This window comes from Hippocampus zosterae, chromosome 19 (assembly GCF_025434085.1).
Source record: "Hippocampus zosterae strain Florida chromosome 19, ASM2543408v3, whole genome shotgun sequence".
Taxonomy (NCBI): domain Eukaryota; kingdom Metazoa; phylum Chordata; class Actinopteri; order Syngnathiformes; family Syngnathidae; genus Hippocampus; species Hippocampus zosterae.
Window position 1 is genome coordinate 3,557,821 of NC_067469.1, and position 18,641 is coordinate 3,576,461.

At 45.5% G+C, this 18,641-nt stretch overlaps 1 protein-coding gene across 1 annotated transcript; it reads left to right on the forward strand.

The window, feature by feature from the left end:
• The first annotated feature begins 1,744 nt into the window (after positions 1 to 1,744).
• Positions 1,745 to 13,309, forward strand: kcnk3a (potassium channel, subfamily K, member 3a). The gene is made up of 2 exons (XM_052053267.1): positions 1,745 to 2,235; positions 11,945 to 13,309. The coding sequence occupies exons 1-2, from the start codon at positions 1,953 to 1,955 to the stop codon at positions 12,862 to 12,864; spliced, it is 1,203 nt and encodes a 400-aa protein (XP_051909227.1). The 5' UTR covers positions 1,745 to 1,952; the 3' UTR covers positions 12,865 to 13,309.
• Positions 13,310 to 18,641: the final 5,332 nt, after the last annotated feature.

The following is an 18,641-nucleotide window of genomic DNA, read 5'->3' on the forward strand; positions in this document are numbered from 1 at the left end:
CCGGGGCCTTTGACGGCTCCCGTCTCGGCGGCTTTGCCTTAAGGATGTCCTCATACTGTATTATGTCATTACATCATGTGTGCCCCAGCTGTATTTGAGTCAGTCTCGAAAACCTGCGGCGCTGTAAAAAGTAACGTGACCGTGCACCGGATGCATGAACGACTCCGATGCGCTTTATGCGGAACCGTACCCAGGCCCTGCACGATTAATATTTTGACATTGTGTGACCAATGCCACACCTTATTCACCATTTACAAACAGGATGTCCCCAGCGAGAAAGAGGCATTCATTAGGGCGCAGCAGACAGAGACTGGAAGAGTCACAGAAAGGCACTGAAGCGAACGCCCCGGGGAAATTTTCCTGTTGAGGCTTTTGCTGTTCAGCCCATGGTAAAGTTATACAACTACTTTTAGAATGCATGTTTGAAACTACTTCTACTGTGCACTTGTTATTTTTGCCGGAAAGTGTACTTGATGGAGATCTAACACGCCAAACAGCCACAGGTTCAAAGAGCATCCAATTGCCCAGTTCTGTGCTGATTCTGCAGCCTCTTCAAAATCGCAGTAATGAAGATCCGCGCTTCATCTCCTATCCCGAAAGCGCCGGGGGTCAGAACCCGCCATGGGAAAATTCTGATGGCTCGGGATATTGTGGGCTGGTCCGTCCGAAGTTGATGCCCTGCAGGTGTGTATGTGACGTGCCGCATGGAGAAACGGAATAACGTGCATTTTAAAGGGGCTGTTGTTCATGCAGAAATTATCCAAGCTCATCAGCTAATCAAGACATGATTTTCTCCTCATTCGCACAGCCAGAGCCAGTCTGATTGGATCGAGAACCTTTGGTCGTCGCAGGGAGGCTTTCGAAGCTTCCGTTGTGATCAAAGTGTCATGGATTAAGCAATGTATTGATTGGGCGGGTGCCGACAGCATTCCGGGATTTGATTGGGCGATTTAGGCGGGCTCAGTCACAGCTGACTTGCCTGACCTGGTTGTCGAAGCCACAGCTATTTCTGGCATGGCTCATGATGTGGAATTTAAGATTGAGTAGAGTGCTTTCTTTTATAATGATGGAAATTAATGGGGTGGAGGGGGGGTTAAATGAAAATAAGACAATACACACATTAATTCCCCAAACACCGTAACTTCAACAGCGTTGTATTTTGACTAACCTAGTGGCATATATTTAGTGACGTTAATTAACGTTTTTAAAACAAGTTATTTTGGGGCGCATTCATGTGTCATTTTCAGTGAATAATAATTTCAAAACTGCACCTTTACAGAGCAAGGAGAGCATTGACAGCAATTCATCTTGTTTTAAAAATGGGCAAAAATGGAAAATGTGGCCATAAAACACAACTGCGCCTACAAAGTAGCCAACTTGAACTGATTTTGTCCACATCTTGTTAAGTGTACTGCTGCCATCTAGTGGCCGAGTGTCTGAAGCTCACTCGTACGTCGAATTTTTGCTCACAATTCGAAGCAGGCAAAAATAATAATAATAATAGTGAATTAAAAATTGACCAGGTGACTTCTTACAACATGAAAATCTTGTGGACGACTTGTAATTCAAAGTATAGTGTACTAAAAAGTATAGTATGCTAATTTAGTGAAAGAATAGTTTAAAAAATAACAATGACATTTACACCATCAAAACTTGAGTTCACACCAAGTGCCTACGGTGTTTGAAAGGAGGATTATTTGCCTTTCTGGTCACATGTGCCACGGGAGGGAGGAGCGGTGGGGGTGGGGAGTACCTTACGTGGAGGCAGGGCCCAGATGCAAGGTGGGGTGGGTGGGGTAGTGCTGAACGGACAGCTCCCGTCTCCTAAAGTACAAGACGGAGCTCCCCCCTCCCCCCTACGCCAGAAGAGCAACACAGCCATGAACCAGCCCAGCTCGCCGTCGTCCAGACCCGCGCTCGCTCTCGGCCCGTCTCCCTGACACGCAACAGCCATGAAGAGGCAAAACGTGCGGACCCTGGTCCTCATCGTCTGCACCTTCACCTACCTGATGGTGGGCGCGGCCATTTTCGACGCGCTGGAGTCGCAGACAGAGACGAGCCAGAGGCGAGAGGTGGCCCTGCGCCGGGCCGAGCTGCTCCACACCTTCAACCTGTCCGCGGTGGACTTTGACGCGCTGGAGAAAGTGGTGCTGCAGCTCAAGCCGCACAAAGCCGGCGTGCAGTGGAAATTCGCCGGCTCCTTTTACTTCGCCATCACTGTGATCACCACCATCGGTAAGTCAGTCGGCCGCACATGTTTTTTTGTTTTGTAATCGGTGCGGGTGGGGGGGGGGGGGGGGGGATTCGGGCGCAAGGCAGAACGAAAAGTGAGCGACGCACGAGCGCTTAGAAACAGCGCTGCAAACTCTTGAAATGAAGATTACGCGCTACAGGTGTCCACTTGCAGCACGTCACGTGACCGCGACAAGCCACGGGAACAGAAATCCGGTGAAGTTGTCATCTTTCTAAAAAGAATACGGATAGAATGCATATTGTGATAAGGAATAGTCATCAAAATAATAATAATATGGATGCTCAGATTAAAGTCATAAAAAAGAAACCTGCAATTGTTTGCTTAAACTTTACACTTAACATACAACGCAAAAAATAAAATAATGGACCATGCACATTTATTTGGGTAAAATTACTTTTAATCTATAACTACAGAGAACGTCAAATATTAATTAAAATACCAAAGTACCGATAGCACATTTTTAATAATCAAGGTTGTTGGAGTGAAAATGGTGTATTTTTTGGGCAGTTCTATTTTGATCATAAATCGGACATTACGTCCAAAATATTGGACATTTTGTGTTCTTGGCGAATAACATTTCACCTTTTATTCGCTCCCGAGTTGCATGTTACAGTTTTAATGAGAACTACTCATTTCTCTGTTTTCCTATTAAAATGGAAAAAATATATAAGCCAATATGCGTATGACATGTTATTCACGGCACAGCAATCCCTCCAAGTGTCAGAGCTGTTAAAAAAAAAAAAAAATATATATATATATATATATATATATATATATATATATGAGTGATATGAAATGGGGTCATTATACAATCCGAATGCACAGCGTAGGTTGACAATAGCATCAGATACGCTTGAACTCTAGCGCGGCCTTGCAAACATGTTGCGTCTGGCCTCACAAAAAGCGAGTGGAGAGGGACGGACACCTTTTATAAATAGCCAACATTGTTCCGCCTCAGAGCTTGACTGAGCTCGAAGCATTTGGATGAATTACAGCATCGGGGGTCGTCTTAAAATAAAAAAATGTGATGCAGCTCCTGGATGCCTCTTCAAATACAAATGCTCCCAAATAACAAATTGTACCGCTCGGGATTAGAGAGCCGTGTGATTAGAAAATGCCCCAAATATTTGCGTGTGCTGTCACCAAAACAATCGTTTCCTTTGATGGCTTAACCTCTTTTTAGTTGTTTGGCATGACATCATTGACATTTGTTCTCTTGCGCTTCATTCTTTAATCTTCAGCATCGCCTTACCGGCTAGCGTTGTTGCGTTCAAGGCGGCAAGGCGGGACTGACCTGTGGCTTGTAACCCAATCAGCCTAGCGCGGCGAATTGCACACAAAGCCCGCCCGAGGGTTTCTGTAACTGCGAACCCTGCGGCTGCTGCAAACACGGCGATTGGTGTTCCAAAGCCGCCATTTCATATTCACGAGAACACCGGAGCCCGAATTGCGGCTCACGGTTTTGACGCTGTACTTGCTGTACTCACTCAAGATCACGCCGCAAAGACCTTACTGTCAAGTTGGTCATATTTAAGCACTCGGTCCCAGTCCCGATATCTCGAAATAGACACGTACCCCACTTTCAATGGGAAGTTATCATAACAGTCCTTTTTCCAAATGAGCTTGAACGCATTAGTCTCCCCAGAGGTGCCAAAGTTGGTGTGAGAACCGTGTGAATACCGTTACAAGAGAATCCCTCAAAATCCACCACCTCATTTCCTAAACACCGCAGTCCTGTAAACCACAGCGAACGAGACAACGTCTTAATTTTTTTTTTTCGAAATACGCATCCCTAAACAGCAGCAAGATCTACCGTCGGTCGGGGATCAACTATTCTTACTCGGCATAAGAGAGGAGGCGAGAACGAGCTCTAATCGGTCATCACTTTCCTGGTGTCCTGGGTGTCTGTTTACACGCGACGGCCACGTGAGGAGGAAACCAAATGAATTATGAGCAAAGCAAACGCTCTTAAGATCGCCAGAGATGAGGGATCATGTTGTCGGAGAGGGACGAATGATAAAAAAAAAAAAGGAAAAAATAATGGAGGCTTAGGGGGAATCGTCCGTGCATATGCGACCACACACACGAAGGTCGGGCAGACCTTTAGAGGACAACGATGTGAAGCGACTTGTGGTTCACGTCCTCTGGCTGTTATCTGATGTACACTAAAGCCGTCAGATCGAAAAACATGAGAGGCGCCGGTGTGATTCACACGTTGCATTTATCCATTTTTTGATGTTTGCGCTGAGAAAATGACGTCTTCATTGTTCACGTTTTGTTCGAACCGGACCATTAGCGCTGCAATCGGGCGCAATTAAAACAATTGCGACGGGCAATAAAGGCACTAGCGGGAACTCGCTCGTCTCTCGACACTTGGCTCAGCGTTTCCAACCGAATGACATCTTGCTCTTCACGGGCGGGCACAATGACGCAATATGACGTGCGGGCGTTGCATTAACAAATGGGATGTTTTGGAAATAATGGAGGCGCTGTCCTTGAAATGACACAACGGACCTTGAGGATGAGACGAAATAATACGCGGGGGCTCTCGAACTGTGCGGTTAATGAATAAATGGCCTCGGCGTTGCTGACTCACTTATGTCACTAAAAGGGACTCGATGATGACTAAGATTGTTTTGGTCGAAGCGCCGATGCAGTACAAAAAGCAAAGAATTCTCATTCCTATTGCCCCCCCACCCCTCCCAAAAAAAAAAAAAGTAAGGGATTGTCGTGCAAACATTTCTTCACAAGCCGCTTGCATGTCGGGAATGAAGCGTGAGTCAAGCTGGGTGGTCAGCTGGAAAAGTTTCATTGACGCAAGGTTGAGAGTTTGCCCGCCAACAGAGCGGAGGGTGGGAGAGATTTATCGGAGGGGAATAGCACTTAGTCCGAAATCTCTTCACTGATTTCCACTGAAGTTTCCAAGCGGGTCCGAGAAGAGCAAATTCCGTATGCAGATCTGTGGATTAGCCTTGCGGCGTCGATAGCATGCGTTTGCCCGGATCGCGACGCTTATTTTTGGTGTTGAATAGAGAGAGAGACAATGGGAGCGATTGGCAGGTTGGAGCCACCTTGCTGGTAAAAAGATTTGTGGCGAGAATTGCTGTCGTCCAATTTGTCCTTGCCGTAATTAATTACAAATTAAAAGCACTCTAACTGGCTTTCTAAAGCTTAATTTTTTTTATCTTGAATTTCATTAATGTAACTAACGCTTTTGCTTTGGATATTTTTCATTTGGCGCCCAACTTCAAGCCACTTTTATTTTATTCATTCATTCATTCATTCGTTCATTCATTCATTCATTCATTCATTCATTCATCTTCCGTACCGCTTGATCCTCACTAGGGTCGCGGGGGGGTGCTGGAGCCTATCCCAGCTGTCTTCGGGCAGTAGGCGGGGGACACCCTGAATCGGTTGCCAGCCAATCACAGGGCACACACAGACGAACAACCATCCACGCTCACACTCACACCTAGGGACAATTTAGAGTGTTCAATCAGCCTGCCACGCATATTTTTGGAATGTGGGAGGAAACCGGAGCACCCGGAGAAAACCCACGCAGGCCCGGGGAGAACATGCAAACTCCACACAGGGAGGCCGGAGCTGGAATCGAACCCGGTACCTCTGCACTGTGAAGCCGACGTGCTAACCACTGGACTACCGGGCCGCCCCCTTTTATTTTATTTATTTATTTTTACCTTCAGCGTCTTTCCACGGAAAGTATGACGCAACGGAAAGTTTTACGCCTGCGTTGTGAATCATAGGTACTGTATATCAAAGCTCATCATGTTGATGGGAGCGACTCCCCTCGCCGCCGCCGCCGCTCGCGTCACGTGACTCACACGCGTGGCCTTCCTCGCGCGTCTGCTTTATGCTCCGCCGCCTGAATGGAAAATTGCCTGACTCGCTCAACAAAACATTTGTATTTATTGGACTCCGCCGTCCAGCCGGTTCGTCGCGATTGGAGTTGAACCAAAGCAAATAGTGCACGCTAGTGAGAGCTGCGGTGTGTTTAACTTGAAGCTAGCTCCCTTCTGACCCCGATTCCGGGTTATAAATATACATCTCATGACGGACATGCAGAATAAGCTTTATACTAACTGGCTCCCCTGAACTCTCATCTTTTTTTTTCTTCATGCGAAAGGAAGGATACCTCGAATCTCATGCCCCGGAATATGACTTCCGTGCCACGACGCGACTTAGCTTTAGTGCTCTAATCCTGCCAGTGGACGTTTCAAATTAACTCATTCAGTACCAGCCAATTCTGGAGCAAGTCTGAAAAGACGTTTAAAAACGTCTTTGGGAGTGAATGAGTTCATGTCAGGAAAAAAAAATTGATTTACAGTTTAAAAAAATGCTCATCACTCCAGGCATGTGACATGAAGCTCCGTGCGTGCGTCAAAGCCTCCCTCCGTGTTCACATGGCTGTCCATCTCTCCTGTTTCTCTTCTCGTGGCCCGAAAAGGAAAGGTATTGGGAACGTGAGTTGTGTGTAGACACTTTGGTTACGATTCCCAGAACAATGATTGGATTAAAGCCGCAGTTCCTCGTTGCCCGTTCCAGAACGTTTACAAGAAAAGATCAGGGTTCAGAGAAACATTTTGCTCACGCTCACAGTGGAATCATTTCAAGGGGGGGGGGAGGGATATTTTATACATGACACAAAACAAACTCAAGTCATCCAATTGGAAATGATAAAAGACAGGAAGTGCGATGGAGCCTTAAAAGCGCGGGACGTCAAAGCGGATGCTCTTGTAAAACAATAACAAAATACATTTGCCCGTAAAGTGAATTTGCATGAGTTGTTCGCTCCGTAAAATAAACACAGCTGTCGACGAGTTTAACATCGGAGAGCTTTTGAAGCCAGCCTTTGTTTTCGGGATATTCATTCAAACCATTCACTCAACTAACACATTTCCCAGGGCTCTCATTATTGCCAACCCCCACCATCCCCCACCCCAATCCGAATTAATATTTATTTTCTGAACTTATACAGTCGAGGGTTGCGTGTGGATAAAAAGCAAGCAAAATGGCCGACTTTGACGACTCTTCATCTTTGGTCCCCAAAACAGGCAAAAACAAGAGTACAGTTGGTCAACTTATGGGAAAAAAAATTACATCTCAACTTTATATTTAACTAGGTGCATTAGCCCCCCCTTGATTGATTTTTTTTCTTCTTCTTCTTTACATCGAGGGTTTTAGACACCAATATAACTGGATACAAAAAAATAAATGGCGATTAGTTCTGACCGCAGCAAGCACACTGCAGCTCGCCTGCTCATACGCTGTCTCCGAGGGGAATTTTTTTTTCTTTTTTTTTTCCAATTTGTCTTCAGCATCTGCCTAATATCTCGGAAAGAAGTGGACTGTCACACAGAGGGGCCCTGATGATAGTAACAATAACAGTCACGGGTGAATTGTGTTTACCCTGGAGGGCCGTCCTCGTCGTGCAAGTTTATGAGCGCGCATTAAGTAGGCGTGAAAATAGAAAAGGCAAACACCTTGATAACCTTGGGCTAAAAACAACAGACTGTAAAGCCCTTTTTTTTTTCTTTCTCGGGCTATATGCCGATATCACGAGGGGATGAGCTCCTCGCCTTCCTGTCCACAGGCTACAGTGGAAAAGGTTGGCAGAGTGTGCGTGGCAATTACCGCCAGTGTGTTTTACAATTAATTGCTCCAAAAAAACAAAAAAAAAATCAATTTCAAATGGAAATGTATGCAAAAGTGTGCAGAGACTCCGGGGGGGGGGGGGGGCTGAAAAGTAAAGTCGGCGTTTTTTTTTTCTTTCGGACAAACATCCACTCTTGCCTCTGTTAATTACCTACCGCATGCTGAAGGTACACTGATGCGGTTTGAGAATTGTTTCCGTATGTTTTTTTTTTTTTAAATTTGCAGAATTACACCAAAAGTAAATTGACAAGACATTTGCAGATTGTCTGATGGAAGCGTTGACGTTTTGGAGTACGACATAATGTTGTTGGTGGAAGAGAATACGCTTTGCATGCCACCTCTCATCAGCCACAGCACAACGTAAACATCTCTACGAAGTCTTGCCACAGATGGCGATTCAGTTCCCGCGCGACTCGGCCCGCTAAGGTGAACCTGCAGATCGAGTGGCGGTGGAGCGGCATCACTCCGTATCCGCCAGCACTCGCCATCTGCTTTGCCCGAGGCGGCGCTCGTCCCACAAAAAGGCGTCAAAACGACCTGGCGTGTACCGTTACAAGACGCGTACATATCCAACTTTTCACTCCCAGTGACGGTCAATAATGGAACCATTAGATGGTGTCCAAAATAATAAAAATATGGATGCTTATAACTTTTTGAAAATATCGTCTGTTGCAGCAGCTCGGACTTTACAACCCTCATGTTTATTTAGACAGTGAGCGCTTTTGTAACCAGGCACAGATAAAAATCCCGGACACGTAATGCGCCCAGTTTGACTTCCCGCTTAATGCGCACAATGTCATTTGTGCCACCGGGGCTTTTGATGTTTATCAGCCGGGGGGAGCCTCTCGGTGTCCCTTTATAATCCGTCCTTTCTCCATATTGCATTCACGCTTTCGCTAAGTAAACCGATCGCCGTGTCATGTGCTCGGTTGCAATTGCCAGCGCGTGGCACTTTAGGACAGCATCTGCTCCCTAAAAGCCGCCGCGCCGGTTTCCATGCCCAACAGTTGGCGGCGTATCGTCGGAATCGGGTGGCGAGGCGCAGGTAACGTAACACCAAAAAGCCACGCAGACACCAAGGGCGACGGAGGTGGGAAATGTCGAAATGAAGCCAAGTGAGAAAATGCTGGAGAAAAACGTTCTAAAAAAATAAAAAGGTGTAGATTGGGCTGGTTTGGTTCCTTTGCTTCTTCTTCAAGCCAAGTCGGCATATTTTCCTCGCACGTACTGTATCAATATTTGCGTTTGCCTAAACGGGCCTTTAAATGACGTTTTGCTTGTTTTGCGCTTGTCGGACGAAATCAACAACATGGATATCCTGAAAATCTGAAATATATGATCAAGTTAGCGTGTGACAAATTGTCGCTGTGTGTAATAGACCACCAAAAGTCTTGACTCGTCAGAACAACGAGACAAACCTCTTTTCGGGCTGAACCTCTCCTTTCATCTATCCCGTCCTCAATGACCCTTCACTCCCACCCCCCCTTTTAAATCAGGCCTGTCCATCCCCACGTCCGATGTTGATGCAAAGCGCCTTTCAGTCCAGCTGTGTTGAAACTCTTCAAACAAGTTAGCATCCAGCGCGTATCAGTTCCATAAATCACATGATTTATTTAATTAGGCAGCCCCCACCCCCCCCTCGTCGAGATCTCACACTCTACTTGGAATAGCTCGCTTACTGAGCTCATGGAAAACTTCACGTCTGGCCAAGTTTTCTTTTCATATCCCCTAAAAAGGAACCTGAGGAGTACGCGCGGAATTGGACCTTGTTTTGTTTTTGTGAGAGCGAAACAGAAGCTTAAATGGTCGGACGGACAAGCAAAGACCAATTGATGAATGTTTTTGGAGGACAAAACGGGCCCAAACTACCGATACTTGGGCGCTAGGCTATTTTCAGCGTAATCGATATAAAGCCAACCCAGGCGGAGGTGAACTTGTTTCGTGATAAATCGGACTTTTTAGTCCGCGTCGCCGCTGCGTTAGGCTGTTGGTCAAACTATCGCAAGCTGACTGCAATTTTTGTTTCTGTGTCATAACACACCACAAAATAAATCAACAGTTGTTATTCTTGTTCAAATATTCCTCGAATTCGCCGCGTTTGCTCACATGCTCTTTTGGCAGCAGCTGCCAAGAAGGCCTCAAGGTCAAAGGTCAGAAACGTAATGGGGTGAGATTCAGCGGACCAAAGCTGCGTTTAAGTGCCAAAGTAAACATACCACGGGGTCGTGCGGAGTTGGGGGTGTCTGCGATGATAAGTCTGCCTGTGAGTCTAAATGTGGGAAAATCTGCTATCGTAGTCATCTTTTGCCGTTTCGTGGTCAGAGTTACAATCTGAAGGGTCGGACACTGATGTCTTCGGAGCGCTGCAGCTGCAGATGAAAGCAAACTGTGGAGGGGGGGGGGGCGTGTGGGTGGGGGCGAAGCATCCCGGGAAAGTGAGCGGGCCACAGCGCAAAGACGGCCTGTTCCAAAGCGATATGAATGCAATCCGTGTTTATTTGCCGTCGCGCGGAACATTCCATGATATGTGGGTGCGCTGTAAACATCGATAAGAGTGACGTCACGCTGCTCAGACCACCTGCGTGTTCAAAATGCCCGTCCGCGAGCGGCTGCGCGTGACCAATAACATTGCCCTTCTTTTGCTGCTTGATTCGCGGTGAGCAGAAACAACAACTTTATATATACAGTACAGTGAAGAAAATGAACTGTATACAATCGGCTCATTCGCGGGTGTTTCAATGTCATACCTTCAATACAGTACATGATTATGTAAAAAAAAAAAAAAAAAAAGTTTGTTCTGTTACCACAAATCATCTTTCTGAAATGAAAGAAAATGATTTCAATCCGATCCAGCGACCCCCCCCCCAAAAAAAAGCAACAATAAAAATGTTGTGCATGTGTGTGTGTGTGTATATTGTAAAAATTTCTAAATGATTATTGACATAATTTTTTCCCTTATTATCCAGATTTTTTTAAAACCATTTTTTTAAACTTGTATTGGGACTTTAACCTTTTAATTGTTTGTTTGTTTGTTTGTTTATTTATTTATTTATTTATTTATTTATTTATTTATTTATTTATTTATTTATTTATTTATTTATTTATTATGATTTATAATTTTTAATTTAAATTTTAATTTGATGTTTCTTCCCATTTTAGTAACGCCACTAACGCCTCTTTGTATCACTGCAGCTGTTTTCTCTGGGAAACTAATTGTCCCGAGGCGTTCCGCTTGATAAATAGGCTCCGGACTGCGTTTTAATGTCAAGAACCACACAGGGCCCCCAAGTGCTCAATGAGATGTAAATTTGGATGACACGTGCGCCAATTCATGTGATGCCATTCTTTTCATGTCCTTTGAAAGCGCGCACACTTGGAGAGATGCCTAATTAATGAGTGTCGTCAATACGCGGGATGCAGTGGGTGTTGTTTTGTCTCGGAGTAGCAGGTTGGCGTTTATCTACTAGGTGACGAACAAGCACCGACAAAACCAGAAAGATGAACCCCGCTGCTCGTGATTATATTTTCAATTAAGAACTCGTGACTGTTATGCAGTTCTGAATGGAGATGCGCACCCATCGGCTAAAATAAATGTGGGAGGATTAGGAAATTGAGGATTTTTGAGGACCTGAAATGAAGTCGATGTGAAAGCTTGAGCTTAAAAGCAGAACAACCGCTAATGAGAGGCAGCGGCGGTGACTCGGTTGCACCTGTGCTCCGCTGACATAAAGCCTCTCCTGCTTGTTAGCTTTGCATAATACATCTTTTCAAGGATCTTACGCGACGCAATTTCCATATTGCCTTTCACATGATAATTGCAGAAATGAGGTTAGGAGACGAGCCGCGGCCTGGGGGTTGAGGCAGAGTGATGGATCAGGTAGCACAAATCAACTAAAAATGAGCCGGTTTGTTTTTTTTTTTTCTCTCGAAAACCTGCCTGTCTCTCTGCCGTGGACAGTAGATTCGATTCGTTCCGTCGCAGTAACCGTTTCTTTTTATTTTGTCCCCGTCCGGCAGGATACGGCCACGCGGCCCCCAGCACAAACGGAGGGAAGGTGTTCTGCATGGTCTATGCCCTCCTGGGCATCCCGCTCACCTTGGTCATGTTCCAGAGCGTGGGTGAACGCATCAACACCTTTGTTCGGTTTCTTCTCCATCGCCTGAAGAAGTGCCTTGGCATGAGGCGGACTGAGGTCTCCATGTTCAACATGGTGACGGTGGGTTTTATATCGTGCATGAGCACCCTTTGCGCGGGGGCGTTGGCTTTCTCCCACTTTGAGGGATGGAGCTTCTTTCACGCCTACTACTACTGCTTCATCACTCTCACCACCATCGGCTTCGGCGACTACGTGGCGCTGCAAAACCACCACGCTCTGCAGACCAAGCCGGACTACGTGGCCTTCAGCTTCATCTACATCCTGACCGGCCTGGCCGTGATCGGAGCCTTCCTCAACTTAGCCGTCCTGCGCTTCATGACCATGAACGCCGAGGATGAGAAAAGGGACGCCGAGCAGCGTGCTCTGCTCGCACATAACGGCCAGGCCGGCGGACGCGTGCGCTGCGCCGCGGACCAGGCGTCGCCTTCCTCCACGGCGTCCGGGTGCGTCGGGGGAAGCGCGATGGGCGGAGGCGGGGGAGGAGCGGCGAGTCGGGGACTGCGTAACGTCTACGCCGAGGTGCTCCACTTCCAGTCCATGTGCTCTTGCCTTTGGTATAAAAGCAGAGAGAAACTGCAATATTCCATTCCGATGATCATCCCGCGTGACCTCTCCAACTCTGACAGCTACATGGAGCAAGGCGAGGCCTTCTCCAACCCCCTTCACTCCAACGGCTGCATGTGCGGTCTGCAGCCCCACTCGGGCATCAGCTCGGTGTCCACGGGTCTGCACAGCATCAGCGTGTACCGGAGACTCAATAAACGAAGATGCTCCATCTAGAGCAGCTGGAGGAAGGCGCGATCTTAAGCCCACTTGAAATCTACCATGTGGCACAAGGAGCAGCACGGTCGCTCCGGACATCGGGGGGTGACTTCCCCCCGCCCCATTTTGCATCTCTGTTGGTCAGTTGCAGCGTAAAGTAAGCACAAGTCATTTACGATTGCGGTGCATACCTCTGCTACAACAGGTAGTCGGTTGGCCCATCTACCTCACAGTTCTGAGGTTCGGGATTCTAATTTTGGCTGTAGCCTTCCTGTATGGAGATTGGCAGAACTGTTCGGCAAAGAAACAAAAGTTATTTCGAGCCTTGCGCTTTCTCTTTCCAAATGTGAAAACGTGAGTGCGGATGGTTATTTGTCCATGTGCCACGCGATTGGCCAGTGACCAGTCCAGGTCGGCTGTGATTGGCTCCAGCTCACCCACAACCCCAATGACCGCCAAAACAACAAAATATTCCAGACCTTCCCCATCTTTTCATCAGAAGTGAAGTCAAAAGTGAAAAATACCAAATTAACAAGTACGCTGTCCCACCCTACCGAAATGATTTGTAAACATGTACTGATAATCTCCACGGTTAACGAGAATGAGCGTGATGTTTGTTACACACCTTTGCTTGAACATTGTGATTTTTCTGCTAGCAATTGGAGTGCATACTGTACGATCAGTCCAAAAGGGAGGAGGAGGAGGTACCACGTGTAAATATCACATTTCCTAAAACAAAACAAAAAAGACTGCGGATGTATATATACGATCCATTTGAAAGCAGAAGAAGAAAAAAAGAAACGTGTATATATTTAAACACCTTGACTGACATTGCTGAGGGATTTTTTTTCTTTATCTCAAGTTCAAACTTGGCTTAATCTTTTTTTTTTAACAGTTTTATACCAATGAATTCATTGCGTCTTTTCTGTTTCTTGGTCTTCTTTGTTTCATTCCTTGTTGCCCGTCAACGTGTTTCCATATATCGCAGCTCTTGCATGTAAACTCACGTTGTACATACTAGAAAGTCATATCGAACTCACTGCTGCACCTTAGAAGATTGTTATGCCCTTTAGGACACTGGAAGGCAGTGCACATTTGTGTCTTGTTGTATAGAAACCTTTTTTTTTTTTAAAGCATGGATACACTTTAGCGTTGATGACTGAGATTATTGGCAGTACGCCTCACCAAAAAATGGCCTCAGAGTTTGAACCTCATGCACTTTGCTCAATTAACACACATCAGACTATTTCAGCTCTTTGCACAGTTTCCTTTTCCCCTTCAACCGTTTGATTTTTTAAAAGTTTTTCCCATGACTATCGTTTGGTTTACAATGTTCCACTAAACGGGTTGTGTGAAATTTCTTTCCGACTGGTACTTTTCTACATGCAGATTCTGAATAAGACAGTTGCACCCGAAGAATTGCAGTCACTCACGTGTGTAGCTATACGTTGACACAATGGGGTTATTTTATTCCGAATAAAAACGTATTTTGGTTTTAAACAATAACCCGTGCGTTCAAATTCCAAGTGGTCTTGTTCATGTGTCCTTCTGACTTCATTCTTACTGTACTGCGACACATTTGTGATATTATTTTGACAATGACTGTTGCGAAAGTTACACTCTGTGACCCCCCCACTGGTAATGCTATTGCCACTTCTCCATGCGGGAGTGGCCAGAGTTCCATTTGGTTGCCGTCGGCCAACTCATTTTTCACAGGAAACCCAAGAAACAGCCAAGCCACTGAGATCTTTATCTCTCGAGCAATGAATGCCATTAATGGCCCGCTGCGCTCTCTTAATCACACGGAGAGGAAATGTCACCTCGTGCGCTGAAAGCTGTCTCGGAGCAATATATTGAGTTTTGGTGATGAACACATATGTTGGAATAACAATCTGCACCTGGTGCGGTCGTTTTCCAGGCACATGCACCTAGAAGGTAGTATCACTCTGAAATTCTCATTTTCCATGACGTGTCTTCCAGCTGAACAGTTTTCTTTTTGTCATATGCTGAGAATAATACGTGGGCCGCGGACCACTATCGGTCCGCGGGTCATTTGGTGCCGGGCTGCACAATAAGACAAAATAACTTACATTACTTGCGTTTTATTCATATCGGAATCTGAAAGATGTTTTATTTTGAAAAATTACCAGATTATCTGCTATATCCGTCGACAGTGTGTCACTCTTGACACGGGTGAGGGCGGTGCTTCTCGGTCACGTGAGAGGTTACCGCTAAAAAAAACTTTTTAGGAGCAACACACCTGATTCGTGAGCTGATCACCTTAATGAGGTGTTTTGCAGCCGGGAGAGCTTCCAGGCCCGAAGCTGGACATGCCTGAAACGAAACCCAAGAGCAAGCAAAATTATTTAAAAAAAAACTATTTTGGAAAAGTTCCATTGGGAAAGGGAAAAGGCTCCCCAAGGAGAAAGAAGAGGAGCCTACGACTTCCAAGAAAAAGAAGGCTGCATTCAATAAGATAGTATCAGGAGTCCTACTTAAGACACGGATTCATCTCCACGGGAAATTCCCACGCACCAAGCCCACTCTGCAAAATATGCGGCGATGGTGAGTTGTATTTTTTATGCACTTTTTTTTTTTGCTGTGTATCTTATTTTGAAGGCACGTTTAACCGTTACCATAGCGACCAGAGAGCGTTGTGGCCAGATCGGACGTTCCTCGTGTCATGATTCGTGTTTATTATCTTACGAAAATAGCACCGTTTTCATGCAAGTCATATCCTATTTTGTTGTATTTAGCCGGTCACTGAAAATATTGTCTGACATTAAACCGGTCCGTGGGGCAAAAAAAAGGTTGGGGACCGCTGCTGTACAGCACTTGGTACGATACTGTCCAACGTGTGCAAAATTCAAATGGAAGACATGGCCCTGAAAGCAATGGCTAAAATATATACAATATTTGTTTCATTCCAAGAAATGGCATTCAGCAAAGGGGGTAGTGTAGAGGGTATCATCCTATGTGATGCTGCGACAGCCGTGCTGTTGCATAACTGTGACCTGAGGCTCTGCTGCCGTTGACTCGGGTACAGTTCCCCCCCTAGCCCCCAATCTCCCATACAAATCCTCTGTAATTATTCTGCTTACATGGCTTCAGACACGTGTGAAGCCAGCTTTGTTGCCAAACAAGCTGTTGGCTCTCGCTTAAGACGTTCCTCCCAACAGCTAACGGCAGAAAAGAGAGCATGCACAATGAGGCCTGAGAGAAACTTTACTGACTTCCATTAGAATCTGTACAAAATGTACGAAACTGTAAATTGCAACTGAATTCATTTCTTCATACTGTGTATGACGAATATATAGTAGGTTTAGGAGGGACAAAAATCTCAACATTTAAAGACTTCACTGGAGTTGTCCGTGAGGAATATTTTCCAATAAGAGTCACGACCTTTACCTTGTGAAGCACATCAAGGTTGGATACTCTCTTCCATGTTCACCTCACAAATGTTCTTGCAGATGAATGGACAAAAAAAAAAATCACACACACTCCTCCCAAATCTCATAAAGTATTCTTCTAGAAGATTGGTAGACGAATAAAACTCACATGTTGCCGTTTAATAAGTGCCATCCAGTGTTGAAAGCTGTCTGTCTGCAGTGTCACAATATATTAGATTCAAACCCCCAAAAAGCAACACCCTCTCGTTGTAGGGCTGAAGGCGCGGTGAGTCACATCATTTGACAACCTTGAGCCCGCTAGCTTGTTCTGACAGCCAAAATTTCCCTGCCACAGGTCAGGCTTTAGAAAATTTCACGTGGATATAAATACATTGTCTTCAATGTAGCCATGTTTAAAATGTGACGCTAAAAATGGAAAATAATGGAATGATTCGGATTGACCCAAAAATATTTGCTCGCCGCTATTATTTTACATGACAAGAAATTAAAGAGAGATGCACATCAGGTGCCGAAATATATATCGCATCACAGCTTTTCCCGCAGTTTCCATTGTACCATTTTATCTTGGAGGCTGAAAAACGCTGAGAGGCTCAGAAATGTTTCTGACTTCCACTGAGATTAGCGTCACGTCTGCAGTCCTGGTTCGGTGTCGCTTATGATTAGGTGTCCTCCCAGATGATCTGCGGGAAAATATGCCATGCGGGCCTTGTGGAAAAGATCCTCAACAGCTTGATGATCAGCCCGTATTGGCATTGCAATGATTACTGTGCGAGCCGCACGAGAACGCCGCGGCAAAGAATGTGTCGATGAAATCTAATTGTCTGTCTTCTTACATTTCCATCATGACCACAAAAAAAATGGCCTTTGCATCCTTCCATTTTTCTGTAGGCTGAACATCAGAGGAAAAATTGAAAACACTCAACATTTGATGTAAACGGAAATGTAGGAAGTGCCCCTGGTGGATTTGAGGAGGTCGATTGTCTTAAAAGAACATTTCAGTCCGCCTTTGAAACTCTCAAGGGGGTGAGACCATTTCTGAACGCGACATGTTTTCGATGGCCCCCTTGTGACCACGCGAAGACCGGTTCTGGCTATTAGCACCACTGGAGTCCGAGTTGCATAACCAATGACAGCCCTCGGTGGCTCTCACGCAGTCACGACAACTGCCCTGGCGTGTTGCTGATACAGTAGATAATGATGGCAGAGCGGGAGCGGACAAAAAAAAGGACAGCGGGCCACGGGTCAGGCGGCACCGCGCCACCGCAGGAATTCGTCATCCCCTAAAACACAAAAAAAGGCTTACTCAGCGTTACGAAGCATTTTGTTAACTTCCTGCCTGAAGTGAAGTTGCTGTGTGAGGTCATAAGTCACACTGGGATGCAGTCGGCTGTAGCAAAACAAAGCAGGATGAAACTAAATAAAACAGATGCTTCAAATTGTTGGTTCATTGTATGGCTGACATCACGACAAACAACCGAAATGCGTAGATGTTCCTGAGACTCCACTGTATGTATTATTCAGTATTGTTGGTGGTGGCGCTTTAAATTTTCAAAGTGAGACTTGGGCGTCCACTGGGGATCAGCATCAGAAAAACAAAGGGAAAAAAAGGAGATGTGGTGTATAGGTAGGGCCGACCAGATATAAAATTCACAATTGAGTTAATTCAACCGGGACTCCTAAAAATAGAATTGATTTAGAGCTAAAAGATGTAACTAGGAAAGAATTAGCATATTGCGACATGGTGAATATCTAGCTGACGATTGAAATCTTTGCTGCCTTTTGAAGTTGTCCCATTTCACACTCCAGTGATCACAGTAGACCGCATGTCGATGTGAGTTCCATGAAGAGTGGTTACAAAGCTCTGAAAAATTTGATTAGCTTTGATTAGGTTAATTCACAGTCTTTGTCAAAGAAGGTGTGAATGGGTGCTTGTCTCTGTGTGCCATGTGATTGAGTGGAGACCAGTCAGGTTTCAACAAGACTCAGCTGAAAGGACATAATCAAATCTGGAAATGGAAATTGATAACTAGGAAAAACCTGGAAAAGTCCTTATGATTTTGTTTTTCTTACTAACAATGTATAGACTGTATTTTCTGATGAGTTAATACTGGAAGTGACTCGGCCTTCCATTGCGACATTTCACATGTTCAGCATTTATTCTTCTTCCTTTACAAATACATTCCCATCTGCAACGAATAGCTGAGAAGAGTGCAGCTTGTATCACATTCGTAGAGCAGTTGATGCTGAATTTGCAATTTAAATATCGGCGACATGTGTAAAGCATGCACGGATGAGCCCTGCGTGAGCAGCGTTCGTGCTTAACGGTGGTCGAGTCGCATGAGCCGCACCACAGGAAGGTGAGCAGCAGTCGCACGAAGCTGTCAT